Below are 27,305 nucleotides of genomic sequence, written 5' to 3'. Positions count from 1 at the left end.
TTATCATCGATTATTGCAAAATGGAAAAGCGAACGGGAGAATGACAAGCGTGGGATAGTCGCTCGATGAACAAATTGACAGCACGGCAAGACCAGTCTGAACAGAAAGGTGAACCAGTGAACCAGTGAACAGAAAGGTGGATGGGACTCTGGAAACCTGCGTATACCGCAAAGAGACTCATACGGAACAAATACTGAACTACAACAGCAATCATTCAGTAAACCACAAAAAGAACTGTGTCCAGACCTTGTTCAAGAGGGCGGAGACACACTGCCGCACCACAGAACTACGGAAGAAGGAGGAAAACCATCTATACAGAGTGTTCCAGAAGAATGGATATCCAAGGAGTTTTATCAAGAGAAGCTTGAAGAAGAAGACATCCCAACAACAGCCACAGCAAGAACAAGCCACCAGACGGGTAGTCCTACCTTACATCAAGAATATATCAGAACTCACAACCAGATTATTGGCACGAAAAGGAATCTTCGTGGCCCAAAAACCGAGTGCTACTCTAGCGAAATTAATCTCTAGACCGAAGGACAACCGGGACAAAACCAAGATGAACAATGTGATATACCAAATCGACTGCAACGACTGCAACAAATTCTACGTTGGACAAACTGGGAAAAAATTATGCACACGAATAAAGGAACACAACGCGGCTGTCAGGAGGCATGACCCCCTGTCCTTGATATCTATACACGAGGACCAAGAAGGCCATAAATTCAATCTGGAAAATTTTGGCATACGGAGGCACGCCACACGGAAGAGAATTTCTGGAAGCATGGTACTCTATGGCAGGTTCAATCAACCGGTGCATCGAACCGAATCCAATTTACGCACCTCTACGTGCGAGAGATCAACATCGCAACCGAAACACTCAAGGTGGACCGAATAATGCATTAAAAAACGAAGAAACAAGGAACCCCTCGGAGTCAAATGAATAAAGGTCACAACGGAACTAGGAAGGATAAAGGTCACTCCAACACCGACCAGACTACGACGGCGAGGGATACCAAGTTCAAAGATCACGTGGGTATCGGCGAATGAGGACACGGGATAAAAGAACAACCAATGGAATCGCCCGACAGAATAACTAATTGCGGTCAAAGGTCATCCCTGGCCACCAGCACGTATATCAACAAACACGTAACACTACTGAACGCACAACCACTAACCCACCGCTACGCACAACTACGCACTGATGATGTCACCTCGATTGGTGACGAAACGTTTGCAACCAAATTGCCCAGCTCAGCGAACAAGCCAAAGACCAGACCAGTCTGAGCTGAACGATAAGTCGAACAAAACCAAAACACCGGGTTTCAGGCCACTGTGTGATGGTAAGCGGGATCGGTTTCACCTGACCGATCGCTCGTTCGACAGGTGTAACTCCATTACTTGGTCATGCAGGTCTGCTTTGTTTGACAAGGTAACATGAAGATGGCGGAGGGTGGCTTTACAGATTTTGGGGACGTTTTGTAGTTAATACGTTCTGTCAGAGTATACGTTTATAACCAGACACGTGTATCGGTCCCACTTACTTGTACTGTGTATAACGGTGGAACCAGTATATTGGGAGCAAAGACAAGACCGCAGGCCATCCTTTCAAGGGGTTCATCCTCGCTATGACTTAGTCTTACTCAGGTAGCAAAATAGGCCCTTTTGACTACCAGATTATTTGGAGATTTTCTGAACTTTAACAACTTTTTAACAGTTCTCCACTTAGGGGTCTTCCTCGGTATTAGACTCAATATTAGCTGGACTGACGCTTGTAGAATAACTGCCTCCAGAGTTTCTGCTGGGTATCAACCAGGTCTCACTATTGTTTTTTGAACCAATGTCCTCCTTTATTTGCGTCTGATTTGGTTTTTCCAGCGTAAACTATAATTGCTTCTACTTCGAGGGCTATGCGTGTCCAAAGAGGGAAGAACAAGCAACGGGTTAGGGAGAAATCTTCATCAGCCTTGTAAGTAGTATCGTGACAATGGTTTATGCGGACCAAATCAAGCAATAAAATTATTCACGAGTATTCTTAACGACTGAATCAAATTATTGCTCATGTGATGAATTCTCCCTCTGCTTGACCCCTTTATTATGGCCTACTGATTTATCAGAATCCAGTTCTGTGATGTCTTAACCGAACGAGTTGGTTTATGCGGGCATACAAAATTTCACATATCGGATCGATTTTGTCGTCCGATTGCGCACGTGATATTGGAACAGTGTCATCTGACATTTCATTCTTTTTTCCTGACTAGTGTGTATTATGGTTGGTATTGTTAATACCCATCCGGCCAAGTTGGAGCGTGTCTGAACGAAGATGATCAGGACGTGAAGAACTACACATTTTCACCTGTAACTGCTGTCTACCGTTCCATGGCTTGCAGTTCACCACTGTGTTCGAATCAACTGTCTGCAGCAAACTTTTGAATGCAAGAGTCATCTGGCCCGTTTGCCTGTTTATGGACCTTCCTGCGCGCAAAAATTTGTCATTTCCTGGAATTGACTTCTGCAGCACATCGATCGGAGGACTGGAGGCAAACAGTATCTGCTCCGACCAAATGAGAACAGATTGAACCTAACTCGAATTGGGCAAAACTTCAGGATACTTACGGTTTTTTCGAGGGCTTCTAGCCTTGCCAGCAATGCATCTTCTAGATGTTTTATTGATCAGATTTGTTTTGAGGTACAACAATTATGTCTTAGGGAGATACAGTGGCTGGAGAAAGGACCGAGGACAAATGGACAATCACGTGAGATTTTTTTCCCGATTGAGTTTTCTTTGGCACCTGGCTTCCAGTTCTTTAGGTCTTGCTTAATAAAACGTCAGCACCTGACAGGAATCCCCAGAGTGCGGGCATATTATATTACATTTTATTGTGATCAACAATCAGTAGTAACTGTATCCTGATTTGCTAGTGCTCATGATCATCTGATCGATTGAGTTTAGCGGCCAGCTTCTCTAACCGTGTCCACTTCCACACACAACAGGACAGGTTTTCTGGAAACATATTCTTACGATTAACAATTGAGCTTGTTAGCCGCTGTGTTCTATGTAACATTTCTATCACAGGTAGACACAACTTCACAGTGTATCAAGATATCCAAATCACGTCGAATTCGATGTAGATTTCCTGAGGGTTCTGTCCTTAAACAACCCTTCATGGATAAATGTGATCAGGTGACCACGATTTATCGATTTGTGAATGACTATTGAAATATGTTGATAAAATTTACAAAGTGAGCTTGGTAAGTTAGGCCGTTCTGTCTCGGTCGGGCCTGCTCCAACCCACATCCAGCTTCAACCTGATGAACAAGAAGGTTTCAACTTCTCAGTTCAGCACAAATGTTTCGTTAAACGTTCTTTCCAACAAGTATTATCAAGTTTTCTCACATAATCTTTCTTCCACATACCATGAGCAGGTCCTGAAATCCCGTCTTCGGATCAATATTTGAGCCTCAACGTTTTTTAAACACCTATCAAAAACTCATCTCACCTCTCACCTTTTGTCTATCGTACAGTTTCTCAATATTCATACTATTTTCGCTTTTGTGGAATCCTCTCCAACTCAGTGCAGTTTTACTCGCAAGAAAATTCTAGCTATGGGGCTGCTTAATTCTTGGGAGTTTTGTGCGTTGCAGGAGAGTATCGAAATTTAGGAAGTAATTAAGAGTCGTTTGGACGAAACACACTACTCATGAGATTGCTGAAAACTCTTCGGCAGCTCACAGGACCCATTATGCGGGAGCATTTTTCATCGTCTTTTTTATAGTTTAATCTAAATTGGATGCAGTTCAGCATTCGCCCACCAATTTGATTTCAACCGGAGGCAAACCTGAATTTCGTTCACGATGTCCTTCTCTAGTTGAATACCTTACATAAAGCCATCTATTGTTTAAAGTACATCCCTTCGCATCAGACGGAAACAAGCTCATAGTTCGGAATAACGTTTAGCACTTCTGCAACGACGGTTGGAAATTCGTATCAAGCACAGTGTATTGCAAGGCCATATAAATATCCTCATTGGTCAAATGAGTCCTGGTTTTTCAAAAACATTATGCAAATCGACAAGACTTAGCCTCCTGTGTAGTTCAGTTGTCAGGGTACTTGACCTGCAAACGAGAGATTGGCTGTTGAGACCCATCCCCATGGGTACTACGTGTCCTTGAACTTCTCAATTCAGTTGGACCAAATGCACACTGAACTGTAGCACTTCCGCTTTGAAAATATTTGAAATTTAACCGATACCTTCATTTTGTTGCGTTTTCAACTTTGGGTGTGTGGTTTGCAAGTCAAAACAAACAGAGAAGATAACCAATGTGATCTACACTCGCAGGTGAGAGAAAACACTTTGGTTGACATGACAAAAACATTTTAGGATGTGACCAAGTGATTTCACCAAGTGTTGACCTCAAGAACAAAAGCTGTCCCGCCGGTGTTTTTTGTTTTTGATACAGCCAAAGAATTTGTTTTTTCTTGCGCTAGTGTGAACTGAACAAAGCCTTTCATTTGAATTCGAAATCCTTTGTCATTGGCTAACTTTACTCTAGAGGTTATAGTTACATATCTCCTGTTTTTAGTCCTCCCAACTGACATCTGTTCAATTTGTTGATGATGTACAGTAATTGGCTACATATGGTTGGACGGTAGTTGATTCAGTTCGGAAGGCTTCACCATCCGTGAGTTTGGAAGCTCTGAATAGGGCTCCAGCGGCATCGTAATTAAAATCACCATCAAAGTTTTACGACGTTCTAACAGCCTGCATCGGACAATCGCAACTGGACGTCTACGTAATGATGTAAAGACATTGCTTGCGTTGCCAACCAATTGTTGAAAGACCCAATGCTCAAAAGAGAACCGCCGACATGAGTCCCAGATGTCAGCAAGCTATTTCCGCAACAACCGTTGGGAAAATGGTGCTGCATTCCTATCGGGACGATGAACTGGCACGGCAAATATACAATGGAAAAGTGCGAGCGCTTGGTTGCATTCGTTCCCCGGTCTCTGAGCATAGCATTCCGAACCGAGTGACTCGGTTAGAGTCCTAACAACAGCAAAAACATTAAAATGAATCTGGTAACAAACAAGTTCTGCTGATTGAAACATTTGATAAGAGTGACCATAATTTACGTCTCGGAAAGTTTCATCTGCGATTAACCAAACTGAAATGAAATTGACATTGAAACTGAACATGAGGTGGCCTGGTGAAGCACATTCAGTTGCCTGGACACACCAAAAACGAGAGATTCAGCTGGGGTCAAGTTGAGTCTTTTACAAAACCAAATTAGTTTGCAAATAAGTGTATTTCGCTAATTTCGTGCTATTTGTGGTCAAGTAGAACATGAGGTTGATGAAAAGTCGGAGACTGTGCCTACCTGATGAGCCCAAAGTGGAAGGACGAAACCGGTCGTGGGAAGGGATTTCGATTTCAGCAACCTTGTGAGTAGTGCATTACGTCTATACAAATCGAAATCGGTTCCAAAATGTCGTAATTAACTTTATAGGATCATGTGTTAGAAGGACCACGAGGTTGCATCGCTGGATACTTCAAAACAAGAAGGCAAAAATTTCGGTGTCGTACGTTTGACATAGCTGGGTCGATTACCTGCATACATGAAAGAGCTTGCAAGAGCTTGATGGGTCGATTACCTGCATACATGAAAGAGCTTGCAAGGGCTTGATTCACCATTAGGTTTTCCAAAATCAATTTCAAAGTGTAATACACCAATGAAAGAAATCCCCAATCACGGCAAAACTGGCAAGAATTTGTGGACGATTGAAGTAACAGGTGGCCATTGTTGTACCATGTCTCAACCAGTTGGTGTCCAATAACTGCAACCTTGATGTATGTTCACCTAGCAGATCGACTGTAAAGAAGTTCACAGAATGATGCACAAACTCTATCGGGATACCAGACGCTCATCGGGGCTCAAAGGACCAAAGACTATTAGAGTTCTTGTTTGATTTTTGAGGTAATGCGTTGCAATTTGAATTGGGCTTTATAAGATTATCGCTCCTCATTAGGTAATTTGAGGCTGATTACTCGAATGAGCAGTAGTTTGTATTGGCAGCATGTGGCTACTGATTCCTGACAAGCGTATGGCCGATTAATTCACACTGTCTAACCGGCAAATCCGGGAGTTGCATTCACTCTAACTTAGACTTCAAGGTGCTTTGTTCTAAAACCAGCTGATAACGACGGAATTCAGCAGGGAAATTTAGTTTTCTTGTCTGTTATTGAACTTGTTGCGGACTCGCATCTGACGCATTTATCAATCAAGCCGTATCATCTGATGAGTTTGACAGAATCAGACACGTGACCCAATCAGCTGTTCCAGAAAAATGGTCATAAACCAATCACCAAAGAAGCTTATAAATTTTACAATGACTAACTGGTACAGAGCCTTTCAGTTCTCCTGTTTTGAGACAAAAATCTACTCCACGAGAGATTTTTTGCTACTCAATATCATGACAATGTTTGATCTGTAAAATATAAAACTTGGTGTACCGATGACCAAAAGTATAAAATTTATGACGATTGTATATACGAAGAAAATAAAGGTAGTTGTATATTCTTCAGGACTTCTGGGTCTTTCGAAGCATCAAATGCGGCAAAATGAGGTTTTTAAATCTAAAATTTCGCCTTTACACAAATTTGTCAACATTCCTACTTTATGAGCAAGGTTTTGATGCTAGCATTCAGAACAAACTGTCCAATGACGGGCTGGATTATTCTGTAATTCGCACCGGGATTCATTCATCATCCTGAGGCAAAATCTATCTTTGACGATCAACATATTGCTTAGACAAGGAGTGGGTGTGCATATTGCATAACTTCGCCTTATTGTACACATGGGGTCGGTTCTTGCTTAGAAGCCAACCGCAACTGTCTAGCTGGACACTCAGAATAGCACATCTTAAAAATGTTTCGGGATATCCGAACCCACGACATTCCGGATTTAACTTCACATAACTCACGCGTTTCAAGACTTGTTGTTACGTCATTGGTGCGCCTAAAATTCCAATTTAACACACAAATTTAGCGACAAATCTGGAGGAGCTGGTGTAGGCCATCTGCTCGTTCTCGTTGTGAGTGACGTTTTTCGTGCAGGCACCATCAACAGAATCATGGGTTTCGTCACACGCCATTTATATCGACGACGTGAATTTTTTTCACCTTGGAAGTCATTATCCTTTTGCAAAATCGCAACTTATCCCATCCTGCCAGTCGGTTGGATGTTGGGCACGGAACAGACAACCACGGTTTTATTTCGTGGTTGTTGATCTAACCAGACTACTAAGGGAGGGCTTTTCACAATATACATATACATATATACAGAAAACCTACAGGACTGGACAGACATTATATCAGACGTGATAATTTAGATGCGTTCAAATTCCGGTGGTTCAAATCCCGGCACGGCCATTGGATATGCACTCCCGATGAGCTCCAATAAGAGCGAAACTCGAGTCTAGTGCTTCCCCTTGGTATGGACTCATCGGAATAATTACGCCAGAACAGGAACACGACCGTTCAAACGAGAGTGGTGTGACTATGAACAAAATACCTATCCCGCAAAACCCCAAAATTGTAACCATTATACAATCCTTAATAGCTTCGCGTCATTCTGACTTTAAGATATCTGTTACACTGGAAGCTGTATTGAGTCTTACAGATAGGTATCCAAGAAAATGGCTTTTAAGACCCGACAAATCAAATCTAAAAACCGGCGGCTCTAGGAGACCAGCTGACTAAGGTCACGTGTCCTATGGTTTGGCATAACCAATGGTTGTATCTTCCACTCTCCGCAGATGATTTTTCAGTCAGAAACAATACGAATGTGCATTTTACCGCAAAACTCGATCTCAACTTCAAATACAAGATTTCGGTAAAAGAAATTTTTTTCACACAAAATGAGACTGAATGTGTAGTCGTCTACATAGATGATGAAACAGGGTTTCGGTTGCGAAACCTGTCCCTTCGAGTACACGTTACCCGGAAACCTCGAGGTTTTGGTCTTTGGTGCCTGGGACGGCTTTCATGAAGTCAGAGGCTAGACAAAACACCCAACTCGTTAGGAAGGGTTGCTTTGGCAGGCCAACGGTACCTCAGCAGTGGCTCTTGTGGTTTGGTCGTGGTATCCGAAAAACTGGAGTAAAGCTGTGCGAACGTTCACCGGCTCCTTCACTATACCCTGGGGTGATGTTTTCATCTTTTCGGAGCATCTGGTGGTAATTTCTACCGACGCCATCAAATCAGAACTGGAGGTTTTCGGTTTCAGTCTAGTACATGGTACTTGGTGTTAGGACTGGAATCGAATCTCAGTCCAAGGTAAGCTTGCATCGTAGGCGGAGTGCGTGGGGAATCTGTGAAGCCGACGCACTTTCTCAGACAACTCAGCAGCCGTAAATTTGAAAGATGAATATACATGTATCGCCATATGTCGAATATCGTAGTGAATGAAGCATGAGGCGGCCCGGTGCAGCACATTCAATTGCCTGGAAACATCACCGATGAGGGACTCAGCTGGGTTTTAGGTGAGTCTTCCAAAAAACCAAATTACTTTGCAACTAAGTGTTTTTCGTCATCCCAGTACGTACTATAGTTTCGATAATCAAAGGAAAACTGATCTGTTTACAGATCCAGTCGAAGCAAACTGAAAAGAGTCAGCTGATTTGTTCTTACGCACTGTTTAGAAGCTTGATTTTTCCACCCATACGAAGCGCCACGAAAAACAAACATGTAACATTAGCTTGTGTTCCAGTTGTTCCTAAATCATAGACTGTGGAGTTTTTGCACTGAGCACACACACATTGGCCTGGTCTTTTAGAATAAACCAAACAACCTATCGCAAATTCTCGTCTCACGCAGTGCAAGCGAATACTACTGATGAGGCAGGCAAGTAGTATGTTTTCTCTTAAATCAGCTCCGCGTCTCTTAAAAGTGAGATCTGTTACAGAATTTGTGGAGTCGCTTTACAACATTCGCTTGCGTTTGAGTAACAGTCAATAAATACCCAGGAAAGTTCTGAAAGATGCGTTCAAGGCGAAGATGTATATTCAGTTTTATAAACAAGATGCAAATGAAGGCTCACTGACGCTTGGAAATTCTAGCAAGATAAAAGACCCATCTATATTCTGTAATTCGCACCGGGATTCATTCATCATCCTGAGGCAAAATCTATCTTTGACGATCAACATATTGCTTAGACAAGGAGTGGGTGTGCATATTGCATACTTGCGCCTTACTGTACACATGGGGTCGGTTCTTGCTTAGAAGCCAACCGCAACTGTCTAGCTGGACACTCAGAATAGCACATTCTAAAAATGTTTCGGGATATCCGAACCCACGACATTCCGGATTTAACTTCACATAACTCACGCGTTTCAAGACTTGTTGTTACGTCATTGGTGCGCCTAAAATTCCAATTTAACACACAAATTTAGCGACAAATATGGAGGAGCTGGTGTACGTCATCTGCTCGTTCTCGTTGTGAGTGACGTTTTTTGTGCAGGCACCATCAACAGAATCATGGGTTTCGTCACACACCATTTATATCGACGACGTGAATTTTTTTCACCTTGGAAGTCATTATCTTTTTGCAAAATCGCAACTTATCCCATCCTGCCAGTCGGTTGGATGTTGGGCACGGAACAGACAACCACGGTTTTATTTCGTGGTTGTTGATCTAACCAGACTACTAAGGGAGGGCTTTTTACAATCACATATATGCAGAAAATCTACAGGACTGGACATTATACAGACATTATATCAGACGTGGTAATTCAGATGCGTCCAGCGTGCGTTGGTGGAGTGGTGGTTACACGCCCACCTCGGATGTCAGATGCCGGGGTTCAAATCCCGGCACGGCCATTGGATATGCACTGTTGATGAGCTCTAATAAGAGCGAAACTCGAGTCCAGTGCTTCCCTTTGGTGTGGAATCACCGGAATAATTACTCCAGAACAGGATCACCACCTTCTCAAACGGGAGTGGTGTGATTGAACAAAATACCTATCCCACAAAACCCCAAAATTGCAACCATTATACAATCCTTGATAGCTTCGCATCATTCTGACTTTAAGATATCTGTTACACTGGAAGCTGTATTGAGTCTTAACGATAGGTATCCAAGAAAATGGCTTCTAAGACCCGATAAATCAACTCTGACAACCGGCTCTAGGAGTCCAGCCGACTAAGGTCACGTGTCTCATAGTTTGGCATAACCAATGGTTGTATCTTCCACTCTCCGCAGATGATTTTTCAGTCAGAAACAATACGAATGTGGTTTTTACCGCAAAACTTGATCTCAACTTCAAATGCGAGATCTCAGTAAAAGCATTTTTTCCACACAAAATGAGACTGAATGTGTAGTTGTCCACACAGATGATAAAACGGAGTGAGTTCAAAAATTAATATACGTGAGTTTCAAAGAAGTAAAGTCAGCTGATACACAGAGGTCCATGTTTTTGGAACAGCTATTTTCCTGGTCCTCCTGTTTTTTCGAGTAAGGGTTATACGGGAAACTAGAGATTTTGGTCTTTGGTGACTGGAATGGCTTTCATGAAGTCAGAGGCTAGACAAAACACCCAACTCGTTAGGGAAGGTTGCTTTGGCAGACCAACGGCTCTTGTGATTTGGTCTTGGTATTCAAAGAACTGGAGTTGAGCTGTGTGAATGCTCTCTGGCTCGTTCACCATACCCATGTTGATGTTTTCATCTTTTCGGAGCATCTGGTACAAGATTTCGGTAAAAGAAATTTTTTTCACACAAAATGAGACTGAATGTGTAGTCGTCTACATAGATGATGAAACAGGGTTTCGGTTGCGAAACCTGTCCCTTCGAGTACACGTTACCCGGAAACCTCGAGGTTTTGGTCTTTGGTGCCTGGGACGGCTTTCATGAAGTCAGAGGCTAGACAAAACACCCAACTCGTTAGGAAGGGTTGCTTTGGCAGGCCAACGGTACCTCAGCAGTGGCTCTTGTGGTTTGGTCGTGGTATCCGAAAAACTGGAGTAAAGCTGTGCGAACGTTCACCGGCTCCTTCACTATACCCTGGGGTGATGTTTTCATCTTTTCGGAGCATCTGGTGGTAATTTCTACCGACGCCATCAAATCAGAACTGGAGGTTTTCGGTTTCAGTCTAGTACATGGTACTTGGTGTTAGGACTGGAATCGAATCTCAGTCCAAGGTAAGCTTGCATCGTAGGCGGAGTGCGTGGGGAATCTGTGAAGGCGACGCACTTTCTCAGACAACTCAGCAGCCGTAAATTTGAAAGATGAATATACATGTATCGCCATATGTCGAATATCGTAGTGAATGAAGCATGAGGCGGCCCGGTGCAGCACATTCAATTGCCTGGAAACATCACCAATGAGGGACCCAGCTGGGATTTAGGTGAGTCTTCCAAAAAACCAAATTACTTTGCAACTAAGTGTTTTTCGTCATCCCAGTACGTACTATAGTTTCGATAATCAAAGGAAAACTGATCTGTTTACAGATCCAGTCGAAGCAAACTGAAAAGAGTCAGCTGATTTGTTCTTACGCACTGTGTTCCAGTTGTTCCTAAACCATAGACTGTGGAGTTTTTGCATTGAGCACACACATATTGGTCTGGTCTTTTAGAATAAACCAGAAAACCTATGGCTATTTCCCGTCTCACGCAGTGCCAGTGAATACTACTGATGAGGCACGCTCAGCGTCTCTTGAAAAGTGAGATCTATGACAGAATTTGTGGAGTCGCTTTACAACCTTCGCTTGCGTTTGAGTAACAGTCAATAAATACCCAGGAAAGTTCTGAAAGATGCGTTCAAGGCGAAGATGTATATTCAGTTTTATAAACAAGATGCAAATGAAGGCTCACTGACGCTTGGAAATTCTAGCAAGATAAAAGACCCATCTAGTGCATCCAAATTCATAAGAAGGTGACCCAGTCACAAACGAAAAAAAACATTCCGAATGCTGTCATTTTTCATTTAGGTTTAACAGTTATCCGGCCTGTTCAGACCATCAACAGGTTGGTTGACAGGCAAGCGACGCAGTGTACAAGCAACCCGACTTCACACGTATGGAGTGATATTCATTTATACATGCTATCCTCGTGTGTAAGTTACAATGAGAATTTCATTTAATGAACAGAAAGTTACATCACTCCAACTCTAGACTAATCGAGACATATGCGCATGGAGTTCAGTACAAACTGAGCGTTGCATGGTGAACCAGTGAGGTTCCCACTTTTACTCCGTTTCTGGCTCATGGATCCAAGCATATAAGATTATGAACTGCCAAAAACCAAATTTGTTTGTGAATTGTGCAATTAGGTTTCAATGAGAACATAAGGTTGACGAAAACTTGAGGACTGCGCCTACCTGGTGAGCCCGAAGTGGAAGAACGAAGTCGGTCGTGGGCTGTCGGAGAATTTCCAGCGACCTTGTGAGTAGTGCATTACGAAGACACATGTATCGCACTCTCTTGAACATTGTAGCAAATGAAACATGAGGTGGTCTGGTGCAACACATTCAGTTGCCTGGAAGCATCACAAACGAGAAATTTAGCTGAGTTTCAGATGAGTCTCTCGCCAAACCAAATTTGTTCGTTCGAAATCGTTTTTTCACATTTGTTGCTGGCCTCCGTCCTAAGATTCTGTACGCATGCTGTTTCGGAAGAGTCAACTTTTGTGCGACACTCCAAGAATAACTTACCGAGTTCCAACGTATAATGTTGATCATCTGCAGAATATTTGTTGGTTACAGTCGGTGTATTACGCGTGAAAGTATAGACAGCCTGGAAAGTCCAAGAACAAACCGTGACGCGCAATTCATACCCGAGGCCAAGGCTGGTTAATCGTTTCAGAAACCTTTATGGTTTTGCGCAGTAGATGATCATTCTGGAGGCAGGTGTGATAAACCGGGCTGCAAAAACTACTCTCGAACGGATGAACCAATTGAATAATGACACGTTTGCGGATGAAGTTACTGAATTGAGTTCAGTAATAGCAGGTGTGTATTATGCAATGCTGTGGATAGGCATTGGATAGCTAGGCATTCTCCCATGAGTTCAGTCCGAAACTCTGTGCAGCCTAACCTGGAGTGATTTCACTAACCCTATGCCCGAATTTTGAGCCAATACGTTCTGTCTCTGTTACTTCCTTCTGCATTCAGTCGTCTTGAGGTTCCCACGGAATGAGCTCCGGATGAATCATTGGCGCGCAATTACTGGAACCCAACGTCTGCACCTCGACCACTGCTGCCTAGACCTGAACGCCGTGGCAGTATCTCAGCTTCGTGCCTCCTCCTGGTAGCAAGGAGGAAACGGACCGTGAAACGGGCTGTATTAAGGTACTTACCTGGTGGCGTGGCACAATACCAAGTATCAATCGCTCCACCTCACCAGGTTGAGCCGGTGGACTCAAAGGATCCGTTCAGTAGGTCGCGGCATCTTGACAGAAGTCGACGCAAGTGCACTCCACCTAATCGTTTCAAACGCCTGTTCAGCCGCCGATAATATGGTTAGAAGTGGTTTTTACAGTTACCGTAGAAACTCATCGTAGCTCCATAGGTGTGCTAGTATTTTGTAACTTATGCATATATTTTATAGTCTTCAGCGGCCAACCGATGTCTAATCAGTGCAAAAGCCAGAAACTCGTTGCGAAGTACCATCTTCTGAAATCCGCCCCTCAGTCATCACGCTCATCTACCCTTCATCAACCTCCAAACCCTCGTTTCAGTGGCCAACAATTTAGAAAAACAGTTTGGTGTGATACGCAGACGCATTTTGTCTTAGCGCACGGATATTGTATTGTGTTACGCTTCTTTTGGAAGCGATGAACACAAGCCAAGTAAATTCCAAAATTTGCGACAAAACACTGGCGGTTAGCGTAAATTTAAAATTAAACATTGTTCAGAATCTCGCCAAAATGTGTCATTCCTTGTCAGTGATAATTGCACTAATTCAAATCATATCCATCTTTTTTCCGAAAGGTCAAATGTGATGACGAATGAACACAGTCACACTCTTGAACTACAAAAAACTAAATGTGTCTGCAAATGAGTGTATTCCGCTAATTTCGTGCGATTCGGTTTCAAGTGGAACATCAAGTTGACGGGAACTCTGGAACTGCGCCTACCTGGTGAGCCCAAAGAAGGGCAAAACCGGTCGTGGGCTGTCGAAGAATTTTCAGCGACCTTATGAGTAGTGCATTACGAATATACATGTATCGCACCACATTCAGTTGCCTGGAATCATTACAAACGAGGGATTCAGCTGGGTTCCAGGCTAGTCTTCACCAAACCAAATTTGTTTACAACCCACGTTTGAAATTCCTCGTTTATGATTGGTCCCTTCAACTGAATGAGTTTTCAACAGCATTTTGAGTTGTATATTACATTTAGGTGAACTCGAAGTTGGACTAGTAGGCACTCCGCATTCCTGTTCGCCCCGCTTACTGCTTAAATCTAGCGAAAAGTGAAAATAAGAGTCTATAATAGGAATGTCGGATGTTTGGCTATGAATTTTCCAACCTATCTGAATGCCGCTTTAGAAAATCGGCTGGTTTCTGTCCGCTAAGAGCATACACAAACCATCTGACACGGTAAGGAGATAACAAAACGTTCCAACCACGTAATCAGTAACTGCAAATTTGGCGTTGTGGTGTTTCACGGATTAGCGAACGTTACAAGAAATCAGTTCGGCTCCTCATCATTGGGGTCCCAGGTGTTTGCAGTCATCATACTGGATGTATACTAAGCTGAACGGTCGAGTCTCTCTCAGAGCTATCAAGATCATCGGGTAAACACTATTCATATCCAGCTGGTTCTTGAAAGCCACAGGTTGTTCAGCTGACTCAGTTCTGCGGAGAGGCACACTGTGCTGGATTTCGCCGTCAGTCGCACTCATCTGTTTGTGTCGGGTAATCCAGACGGCACTTGTTGTTGATACGAGATGGCAGTGAGCCATACCCGGTCGGCTTTGGTTAGCCGCTACTGACCGACGTTGCAATCTCCGGCTGAGGGGCGCCCACACAGTCATCTTTCCGTGGAACTCGGTGACGGTCAGAGCACTCATAGCTCTTATCAAACAGCGTCCTCATACAAAGATACTCTTCAGACTGTCGTTCCATCAATAGTTACCATCTACCGATTAAATGGAGCGTGTTTCCTCAAACGAATTACATAATTTAGAGTGCAATACGACGCCAGAAGCTTGCCTCACACTAAGACATATGTTTTAGACTACCAGCGTAACCAAACCATCCCTGTCCCGGCTCCACTGAACGGTTGAAGTTGAGAGCTGAAAACAAGTGACAGTAGGATCAGACATGATTGTTAGAGCATGTGGCTAGACTCTCGCCAACTTACCACTCCACGTTGTTGGCGCAGATGAGTAAGACAATTAAACAGTGTGATGGCAACAGTTACTCATATAATACATGGGTAGGGGTATCTATTGGCTACATAACTGAAATCCCGGACACAAGACTTCCGATCAGACGCGTATGAATCGATAGTCAAAATAATGATTAGGTAACTTGTCTTGAATAGACGAACTGTTTCACCTTACTACCTGGAAAAAACGGGAACTCGTCAGAGTGAATGAGGCGATGAGAATCGGATACGGTCTTTCTTGATGAAACCTCGCTCGCTTTGTGGAGGTAAGAAAATTGTGGAAAATTGGCTCTGATTGAATGCCGGACATTTCGGCAGATAGTGAGTTTGGAGTATCGGGTGGCTTTGCGCATCATGGAAGACAACGATTAAACCATAGAATTGACGATTTCGTTCTGCAAGTGAAGCCAATCTGTGCTGAAAAGCCGAGAATCACCGTTTCATTCTTGCTGGGAATCTCCAATAGTGCACATCTCACGAGACCTCAGAGATACACGAACCCGAGCCCCGAATGAGCAAAGCCGTATCCTACCTAAGTGCGAGCCAATCACATTGCTCATCAGCCACTGGTGGCCGAGCGGTTTATTGTTCAAACTACCAAACGAGAGACCACGGGTTGTATGCTCACCTCCGTTCCGTGAGATGAGCGCTGCTCATGATTCCCAGTATGGATGGAGCAGCTGTACGATGCTTCTCTGCCCTTGAGCACAGATTGGCTTCTATTTGCAGAACAAAATCTTCGGTAAATTTCAACATCACACTATTACCAACCATCGGCTTGCTTGAATAGTGTACACCACCTTTAATCCAGAATGTGATCAAACCCACTAAAGATAACACAAAGTGACCCTGATCTATCAGGATTTTACCGAAACTATACAACTCGGTTCGGTAACTGGGCGTGTGAAAAGAGATCTTGAAACGTGATCCCGACCTACTTTCAGTTTTACTTGAAAAGCGATACGTGTAACGTTCCGTGTCTTGCACTAAGCCACGTGATGGTCACACTGGCCAGACATAGGTAAACTAAATCAAGGTAAGCATAAAAAGCACACATCAAACCGTTTATTCTGTTGTGGTACTGACTAGTTTGTTCAACTGTGTTGGTTATGCATACACATAAAGTTCATTTGAAAACGAAGCTGGTGTTAACAACTTAATCACCTGAATCCACGTTTGTGTACGCCAGGCGTGACATCTTGCCCACGCCAATCAGGTTCGTGCTTGACTTCTCCTCTTTTCGTATCAGTGACCCATGCTGTGTTTTGAAAACTCCTGGTCGAAGAGGTTTCAGCGACAATATGAGTAGTGTGTTAAGCTTGGGCAACGTAATATGATAACCCGAATATCGTACCACTGAAACATGAGACAGAAGAAGAACATCATAAACGAGATATTCAGGTGGTTTTCAGGTGAGTCTCCCGTGAAAATCAGATTGGTGTGCATGCTCTGTTTTGATTGGGTCGTACTTGGTCAAAAACGCACATACCAGTCTCTCATCTGTTTGCGCTGTTTTTTCTCTATGCTTGTCAGATCATCCAACAGCCCATTAACAGGTGAAACAAGCTCAAGCTGAGTTTCTCACTTATGATATTTTTCAGCCGCCTCGTGTTTCTTTCAAGTTATCGCAGTACATTTTTCCTTGCCGTAGCTCACTACCTATGACTGTGCTGTTAAGACTTTTTAAAGCCTACGAGCCGTTTTGACCATCCTAAGTAGACATACCTGCCTTAGTTTCCAACAGTCTTTAGTTTACACGTTTGAACAGTCAGTTTCACGCGATTGGCGAGCTGTTTTCAACTGGAATCGATATGTCCACCCCATCAACACCAGTTTGCTTCACAAGCGAGTTTGTTTCGTCTAAATGCGTACAATTTGGTGTTCAGTTAGGATTTCGGTGAAAACTAGAGGGCTACCTGAGGACCTCTTAGAAGTGTAATCGCAGAGGCTTGAACAACACTAAAAGTATCGCATTAAGCCACAAAATATCAATTCATGTTGGTCAGCGAGATCTGTTTTCTAGGATAAAGGAAAGAAGATACAGGCTGGGCAAAAAGTCTCATGAAATAGGGTCTGCTCATGAGTAGAAACTCGATAAGGCGTGAAGGTCGACGTCACGTGAAGCTGTGATCCAACATGTCATAGATGTCATATTTTTTTGTGAGATCCCTGGGGTTGAAATGAAAGGCACACATTCCACAGTAGGCATCTCGGCTTCAACCAAACCTCCATGGCCAAACTGAGAATCGACGCTTTTCAAGGATGATGTCTGTATTCCAGTGAACAGGCCTATTGACAGAATGTTAATTCCTGTGATAACTAAACAAATGAACCCACGCACAACCCATTCTTTGCAACAAATAACTCCTGCACCATCGGCTGGGACTAGAGACATGCTACCCCCAGAGTAGCACCAAAACTTCAGAGAAGTCTTTAAACTGCCTGATCACGAAGCGTTTTTGAAAGAGCTGTAAATTCTCTTCTGCAGCAATCCTCAAAGTTCCAACATGCAGGATGTACGGATGGGTTACCAAAGCTAAAATTTATCTTGCTCTTTGACAGTTTTGAACAACCTCCAGTACCTCTGTGATCCCGAACGACTTTTTACCGCCAGTTGCCTCTAGGACGTATTTGATGAATAGCACCAGGTGTGTATGTGCTCAGGATAGGTCTCATGCGCAGACCGAGCCCCAGAGGACCTTTTGCATATGCTGTGAGTATCAGCAGTTCAGTCGTGTCCACTGCCCCAACGTGAGAGGACCATGAGTGTCCACCTCCCCCCCTCCCGCTGAAAGCTACTGGTTTGATTACCAGGTTCCCCGTTATTTCCAGTGCTGTCTGAATTCTGTTTGGTATACTTTGTTCTACACATTCTTCTGTATTGTATTGGCTTGTTATCCAATCTTTTCCTCCACAAGACTGACAACAAACCGTTCGGGTGGATGAATTCGCAACTCGGCGCAAATTGTATGCGCGTTCATCCACTGTATGTGACTGTCCACTGGCATGGCTCAATATGACAGGCCAAGATGAAGAAAGGTACCAGTCCACCACAAATGTGTCGCAAGTTTGTTAGACTCCCGAAAGTTGTGATTGATTTGTAGTTTACCAAACAGTGATCGGATGGAAAACCTGATGAGGTTAATTCTGAATTGCTGAGCCTGGAGTCTGTTTTGATATCAGTTATTAGTTTCACTGCGGAAATTCGCTTCTCGCAGCCTACTAATTGACCGGACGGTACTCAACTTCATCATCCCATGGTGAAAAGTCAAGAGGTTATTTCATCTCTAACGGAGCACAATCATTTGCAAAGCAAGTGTGTCTTTGCGAGAGACTCACCTGGAACTCAGCTGAGTCTCTCGTTTATGATGTATCCAGGCAACTGAATGTGCTGCACCAAGTCGACTCATGTTTCAGTCGCTACGATATTTGAGATATCGCGATACATGTACATTTGTGATACACTGTTGAAAATTTGTCGACAGACTATCTTCCATCTTTGTTTAAAATCGTCAACAGCGCTCATCTCATGGACATACATGATGGTTCGGTACATTAAAACTTCAGAATAACTGGCCACGGATGCTTGATCGACAGAATACGAGTAACTTGCACTTAGGCCTGTATCGATCACGTACTTTTATGGACATGATTTTTTTGATGACGTTTCACGTAGCACTGATACTAGACGATGATTGGCAAGCCACACAGGCGACCCATCTATTCCACTCCACGCGACTGCAGTTTCACAAACATCCGTTCAGCAGAGGCGTTAGCTACTTTTTCCTTCCGATGAAATTTGTCGATCCACACGCATGCACACGTGGGAGACACAAACAGCGCGAAGTTGAATAGTCAAAGGCAGAATGCTGAAATTACTCTCCAACCCAACCGGTGGTATCATTCGGTTAAAAAAAGTAAACAGTTACGTACCTGTGTCTACCGACGCATTCCAAACGCCCGAACACAACTCCATGTTAAACATTTCATGGCGGTAAAAACAAACTGGATGCCATAAAAATTCAGCAAAACTGTGACTGCTTACGAAAGCAGTATTTTTTGCAACAAAATTTTGTTCTCTCTGGGTCCGTCATGGAAATAGCACCATGGAAATGTGGTCATTGTTTTGAAAGACAAGGGAGCTGGACACTTGGAATGCCTAATTCAAACGAGTGGCCTGCAAAAACGACAATTTCTACTACTGGTGAGTAATTTTTCTTCTTTTTATGATGGATTCACCTGGGTAGTCATGATCTCGAACTGGTTGTAGGGATTTTATTTTCACAGATTTCCTTGGGTTGACACTCTTTTTTTCCATTCATAAGTGCGGAGTTGACACACTGGTGCTCGACAGAGACCTCCTGACGTTTGGTTAGATATTATCCTATTGTTCTAGAATAAACTCCGTTTTTTTGAAGGCCTGGTTCTTGAGTCTTTGTGCAGCATTGCGTAAGAATCTCCTCCACGCTGTTCTTAATGGTTTCCCAGCCAGTATTTGGTGCTCGAAGAGACCTCCCGATGTTTGGTTAGATATTATCCTATTGTTCTAGAATAAACTCCGTTTTTTTGAAGGCCCGGTTCTTGAGTCTTTGTGCAGCATTGCGTAAGAATCTCCTCCACGCTGTTCTTAATGGTTTCCCAGCCAGTATTCGAGTAATATTGAGACACCATCTTTTGCGAGTTAGCCGTTATTCATTTGCTGATTTGCGTTTTTGAGAGGAATGTTTTTTATCTTCCATTTATCCGATTTTCCCCGCGTAGCACAAATGCGCAGCAGCGGTTGCATCTAAATTTCTCGGGCGCAATACCTCTGGGAGTGATCTGTGGGTGGTCACCAGTGAACAATTTCCTATGCTACTTATTAAGATATAAGTAGGTGTCGAAAAAGAGGACCTTTTTAGAGGAAATCCATGCTCTTGGCAAACATTCCCAGTTAGTTGATACATTGAAATCTTGTACGTTTTGGTGTTCCATTTTATAGATTCGCCATCCTTATTCGGCGCTACTTCCGGAGTGAACTCATTTTGTGCAAGCCAACAACAGATGGGCGGCAAAGCGCAGTGTTACGTATGACAGTATCGTTTGTACAAACACTATTCTTCCCAGTGATCATTCAAAGAAAAGATCGCCCGAATGTCGCCAGGATATTGCGTATTTCAAAAGGTTCCAGAAACCGCTGTTATGCTCTTACCATGATGCGAAAGTTTCGTTGATCCGTGGGGCAATCTTGACATAATGAACCAAGTTCACCTGAAGTCGCCATCACTCCTAATATGATCGACTTGGATTCTCCCCCTAAATTCCTCTTACGGTGAACTACATTATGTCACAGCGACATCTCGATACAAGTAAGACTGCAGAAATCATCCATAGTGATTGTGGCATTGACTTCACTGATTGGAACATTCATCACTATTGAAGGAACATTGATTAGGTAAAATTATCCATGGATATCATTGTTTATGCCGGAATTAAATAGTTCCCAATTCCAACCAGTCAACTCTTGTCAGTCCTTACCGCTGCTCAAGTTTGAGCTTTCGTGCAGAACTTGTATGGTTTTTGCGAAACAACCTAATTTGATTTTTGTGGGAGACTCAGCTTAATTTCAACTGAATCCCTCCTTTTTGATGCTCTTCAAATAGATGTGCTTCATAAAAGCTGCATATTTTCTTAGATGAATACTACTCACTAATTTGTTAGTAACAAGTCTACAACCCACGTATGGATTTACACGTCTTCGGATTCATCGGGTTGGCATGGTTCTAGAGTTTGCTTCAAACTCAGGGTCCACTTGAACCCGAATAGCGTAAATTTCACGAAATACACTTAGTTGCGCACCATAAATATCTACTTTTCGGACCAAGGAGAACCTGAGCAGTATTCAGAGGGGTTTGGTAAACAATCGGTGGATTTATTGCTGGNTCAAATAGATGTGCTTCATAAAAGCTGCATATTTTCTTAGATGAATACTACTCACTAATTTGTTAGTAACAAGTCTACAACCCACGTATGGATTTACACGTCTTCGGATTCATCGGGTTGGCATGGTTCTAGAGTTTGCTTCAAACTCAGGGTCCACTTGAACCCGAATAGCGTAAATTTCACGAAATACACTTAGTTGCGCACCATAAATATCTACTTTTCGGACCAAGGAGAACCTGAGCAGTAGTTTTTGAAATCCTTGAGAGATTAGTTCTGAGCATAGTGAGAACTAGGGAAAATTCTGACCATGTAAAGAAATGCGACTGCGATAATGTGAATTCGCCATATCATCCGCAATAAGATGCTGTGATGTCCACGAAGATGGCGACTGAGTGCTAGCGCTCCTTGAAAATTCTTTGAAAGTCGGTCGGTAAACGATCTGGATTGCTGGTGGCCGATCCAGTTAAGATGGTGCATCCCCATACGTGGTAGATAAGCTGAGGAACACAATATCGACCACGAAGAACAACCAAAAATAACTTTGGCTATGTTCTGGTTTTTTCAATGTTGCGAACTTTAAGACTGATACTTTTAGTCTGGTCACGTATATCGGCGGCTCCTTGTTCGGTGAATCCTCACGGTTACCACCTAAGCTAAAATGTGAAACTAATTTTTTTTATTAGTTTCAATTCGCGCCATCATGTGAAAATGAAAAAAATAGAACTTTAAACTATTTTCTGTTGCGCAATGAAACACGAAAGCATACAAAATCTTAGCATTTGCTTATTGACGGCAGAGGTTGATACAAAAATCCGGTATATAGACTGTACTCAATCGTCGAAAGAATTTTATGAGACATGACGTCTGTTTGCTGATCATTGCTGAGTTAAACACATCATATATCTAGCGTTGAAAGTTACCAAGTTAGCAACTGTCAATTTCGGGGAAGAAAGCGCGTGCTAGATTTTTTTCTTGCTCCCGATGTGTGTCCAGAGATAAAACAACGCATGTGGCGTGTGCACAGGGTTTGGCATCCGTCTATATCGAGGCCAACTACAAATTCAGTAACGTAAGGTAAAATGGACTTTGTTTCCTAAAAGATGTATGAGTAAGGCATCGATTTACCATCTCGACGAGAAAAAAGACATTCGAAAGTGTGCCGAAACTACCAAAGGCGACGTTTGTTAGCACTTCATTGAACGCACATAATGAGTACCTTCCTGCTGTAAGACTTTGATGATTTATCCGATATGAATCTGAAGTTGTGACAACATCCAGACTGACCAGCAACGTTCCACATCGCAAGGTTCGTAAAGGTGCTCAACTTTTTAGCTACTGAAATAACAACAGTAGTTCATAATAAATCCATGTGATGTCTCAGCACCGGTGGCGACACCTTTCTAACTGTGACTCACAGCGCAACGGATTATCGTCCTCCAGTTAAACAGAAGTAAACCACGTCAAATTACATAATTCCGTGGTCCTGTGCATTTGATTACGGGGTGATCCAATCGCGGCGTGGAGAAATGCTGATCTCGGTTCATTGGATGTTTTTCTGTTCAGTGTGGCCGTACGTTATAAATAACTGCAGTTTGCTAGAACACAGAAGCCACAGGCATCAAGAGTTCAGCGCCACAATAGAGGTTTTTTATCTAAAAAAAAGTTGCTGCATAGTAGGAAAACGGTAAACTGAAAGTTGTCCTGAGCAATATTGAAATTTCATAAAGCAGGCTGGAAATTAAATGTCCTGGTAGAACGTTTGATCAAAACGTTGCAAAACTCCCGTCAACGTTACACAAGTACACATCACCATTGGTGCCCTTCAGTCCGGGACAGCAAATGAACAAAAATAAACGCAAAAGTGCGCGTCAAACGGCATATTCACACAAATTTAAACAAAACGCTGTTGGTGTAAATCTGACATCTTCTACAAGGTGCCCACAAATGCTACAATTCTGTTTGAATTGGGCGGCGAAATTTTATGCACAGTGAGAATGAAAAAGGATAATTTATCGTTCAACCAAAATCGGTTGGAGACCAAAACCAGTTATACTTTGAGGCAATTAATCTAGTGGCCAAGGACTAGTAATCGCTAGAGACCGGAGAGGTTGCTATCTTGCCCAAGGACAAGAGCTCACTGGACGTATTCGGTGCTGTTCAGGACAACCAGGAACAGTTAACGTGCATATCACTTAGGAACAATTCTGACTTAGCAGTCCGAGAGCTCTGTGAACAGCAATTTCAGAAATTTTCTCGCGGTTAAATAGTTCCGATAAGATTTGAATAGAATAGGTGACGAAACTACTACCCATGACATGCCACGATAATTTACGAAAACAGTCGATCAGTAGCTGAATTCTCTACACCCGGAAGGTCGTTTAATTGACCTAGAACATGTTCACGAATATTGGACTCAGAAAGTAAATTTCAGTCAACTGTTACCAAGTTCTTCTTTAAATTGATGCGCATTAATGATTTTTTCATTGGGGCTAGACACTTCAATGATGGGAGGGTCTGTTAGCTTGCAAGTGAAATGTGAGATATAATATAGAGGTTTACGTTCTGCAGGTTCGTAGCTTTTCTGCCGGCAATATTCAGTAGACTGGGGTTGATTTCGATGTGTTTCTGGATGGATTTCCATGAATTCTCGCTTTGGGCGATATGTGAACGTTGCGGATCTTTTCCAGATAAGCCCTGCCAGAAAATTAACCCCAGCCACACAAAAAAAATTTTAGAAAAAGGAGGATATGAAGCTTGTACTTTTAGTTGTTATTGAAGAGGGTGAAATTGGGACATGTCATCAATAATTTGCATGAAACAGTCCGTTTTTCGGTACCTTCGTCTCCAAAAGAACTCACACAAGTAGCTGTCCACTAAAGATCGGTGTGCGCCACATTGGCCTTTATTCTGCATCTTGTAGACGTGTCAAAGAGATTCGATGGTCTGTGTGTGAGCTCCATTCGTTGAAGCCACAAAGTTTTCGGTATGACTAACCGTTTCATGAGTACAATTCATGTCAATCATCGTTTCAATTCCTCGGTATGATACCCACATATCGGAGATGCTGATTGAACCGGAAGCCATGCAGACCTGGACTGTGTCCATCAAAGTGGCCGCAGTTCGGTCTGGCACTGCATACATGAACACCCTTTTAGTTTCCTGGAAGATCCCTCTGAAAATCCACTGCTGGGGAAGGACTCGCCCCGCGTTGTTTTTACGGCGAGATATTAGCGTTTCATCGATCTGGACGTGCAGACCTGCATCACCGATAACTGTTGGAGTCTGCAAAAGCCGCCAGGCGCAAACTTCGCGAAGAAAGTTCTTCCAGTCAACAGCGGACGTGTGGATTCTAGATAATTCCTCTGCACAGAATTTTATTTTTGCCTAATTTTTTTGAACAAGAAATAAATGAATAGAATTACCGTCCTAAACTCCGTCCTAGACCGCTCCAGCCAAGCTCCCTTTAGAAGACCGATTTCTTGCTGACACTGTGGGTTATCACACCTCCACCTGTCAGAAATAGTTGAAAGTGTCACTTGGTGACCATTGCTGCACAAACGTTGCTGATGGATCATTCCGTGGCTTTGTAGAAAAGCGTATTGCCGTCTCATTGCGAGAGTTGAAAGCATCAGAAAGTTAATTTAAGGTTTTACGTCCGAACGGTGAAAGTTTTTGCACAAAATGAGCCTAGGTGCGGATAAGGTTGTGTGCGTACATTAAATTGGAGCTGGTAAAAAGTGGCGGGGCTTAACTTTTCTCACACGCACTTTTTTAATTAGTGGCGGGGCTTAGATGGAAAAGATCCAACGTTGCTCCAGTCGGATTTGTGTCCATTTCGATCTTGGGGCGCCGAGACAAGTGAGAATTGGTCGTGTCTTTTGATTGCAACCTTGAGTTTATGTGTTCTGGTTGAGAGATTCCTTCCTGTTTGTCACACGTAGTTTTTGTCATAGTCTCCACACTGAAACTTTTATATGACGTTGGTCCTCAACGCCAGCAGTCAGCTCGGGTTTGACAGTGTTACTCGTAGGTTTGTGGGACTTGTCATTCCAAGAATATCCCTGATGTATGGAAATGTGATCCGTTTGGCTTCTCCTTATTCTGTTGATTTACCCGAAATGGGCTTTCTAAGTCCGTCGGATGAAGCTTCTGGGGTATTCATTCCTCTGAAAGGCTTTTTACAAGCGTTCCCCTCTGTGTGACTTTTGACTCTGTGGTGTTGCACTGCGTCTCAATACGCACGAAAGGGGTCCGGATCTTCTGATATGACAGTCCAGATGATTGCTGTGGTAGATGAGAATCCGGCGTCGTCTTTATGTGGACTCCTGTCTGCTGTTCTCCGTTTGGCGATATCCTGATGGGAACGTCTAAGAATGCCAGTTCCCCATCTCTTCTTCCCTTCTGAATTGAATGTCGTCAAAAATGCTGTTTAATAGTTGGCTTGTTCGTTGCATTCCACCTCCTTTGATGATGGCAAATGTGTCGCTATGGTCGATAGGGTGGGGAGGTTTGAAAATCTTCAGTTTCGTTCTGTCAGTCAAAGCAAACTATGCCAAAAAGCCGAGAAGCACTGTACAGTTATTCTCTTCTTACTGGGAGTCATCGGCGTTGTGAATCTCGTGACTTTCGAACCGCAAGTGGCTGAACTGTAAAGTAATTGACTGGAAGTTATTTACCCATCGTTATTTGTGCTCGTATGGAGTTTTTTATTCGACAAAAATATTGATATTGTGGTAACGAAACGCTCTACTCTCTCTCCAGTGCCTCAGTATCCGAATAAGGCATGCCTTATTCGGAACCCGGCGAGGAAAACTTAACAACGGGCCTCGCGCTACTTAAAGTACACTTGCGACCTTGATCGGCGTTGGGTGAACACTCGTTATTGTCGGCCGTGCTTCCACGTAATGCCTGAATACTCATTATGGTCGGTCGTTGCTGAATTGATTGACTGCCTGAATTTTCGTTCGCAAACTGGTTTTCCGGGCCTGGATGCTTGATGACTTCTATACTGCGATTTTTGGTGGGGTTTGAGCGTCTCAGTAGGTTCCGGACATTCTGGAATTATTTTTAGTAACCTGACCTTCTTGAGAAATATTCCGACAATGCGGTCTAAGATGTAGCTGCATTTTGTGGCCCCAGGGTATATTTTTCGATCAGTTGGGATGCGGATGTTTTCTAGAATTAGCCCGTGGGTGCAAAGCCTAAGTCAAGAGCTGGATGAATCAGTGCTGGTCCATGGGTGACTTATGTTGTAGTTGATTATGCGCCACTGAGATGCATGGCTGGCTCAGAGACCACTGGCTCAGAGACCACTGGCTCAGAGACAACCAGCTAAGAGACTGTTGTTTGCAAGTGTGACCTGACGGGCAAGCGTGTTCTAAACAAAGCAAAACATGAATCAGTAGTACATGGCGAATAAGGTCACGCACGAACCTGATTTGCATGAACCAGATAGCCAATGAAGCAGCGAATACGCACACGGACACCCGGAGATGGGTTCGGGTGAGAACGCATCACGTAATGCCCACCACAGCTTGGTTGATTTGTCTTTGCTCTCATCTGACCTTCCAAAGTGTCGAATGGCGATTGCAGATTTACTCAGTTCCAGCTGAGTTTGTCACACCACGCTGATTCGGTGAAGTTGAACAGGACCTTCAATCAGGTGACAAACGCTTGGAACAAACTGAGCAGTCATCAAGTGGGCCGAACCAGAAGAAAGAGACCCTAAGCTGGACCGAAACCCAAGTAGGTTTCCTCATCGACTCAAAACTTGGTCACCCACTCTAATACACAAAAATCCCTCGGCCGACACCCAACAGAGATTTGGCTTCACTTAGCTGATTGGTTCTCCCTTCGCCCTAACTCTCGACCAACCACGTAACCTAGTCACTTGGCTTGACGAAGCTTTTGTGTCAAAAACGAAACGTTTCCCAGCAATAAATCTACCGATTGTTACCAAACTATTCCCAATACGTTAGCCAAGACCTTGTCTTG

At 43.3% G+C, this 27,305-nt stretch overlaps 1 protein-coding gene across 1 annotated transcript; it reads right to left on the bottom strand.

Annotated features, from left to right (window-relative positions):
- Nucleotides 1–5,275: 5,275 nt before the first annotated feature.
- On the bottom strand, nt 5,276–7,153 carry T265_06923 (hypothetical protein; the record flags this gene model as incomplete). The annotated part of the gene is made up of 2 exons (XM_009172326.1): nt 5,276–5,440; nt 7,040–7,153. 2 exons carry the CDS (start codon nt 7,151–7,153, stop codon nt 5,276–5,278), a joined length of 279 nt encoding a protein of 92 aa, XP_009170590.1.
- Between the last annotated feature and the right edge of the window lie 20,152 nt (nt 7,154–27,305).

This window comes from Opisthorchis viverrini, assembly GCF_000715545.1.
Source record: "Opisthorchis viverrini unplaced genomic scaffold opera_v5_152, whole genome shotgun sequence".
Taxonomy (NCBI): domain Eukaryota; kingdom Metazoa; phylum Platyhelminthes; class Trematoda; order Opisthorchiida; family Opisthorchiidae; genus Opisthorchis; species Opisthorchis viverrini.
The sequence above is the reverse complement of the archived record's forward strand: the minus strand, read 5'-3'. Positions and strand labels throughout refer to the sequence as shown.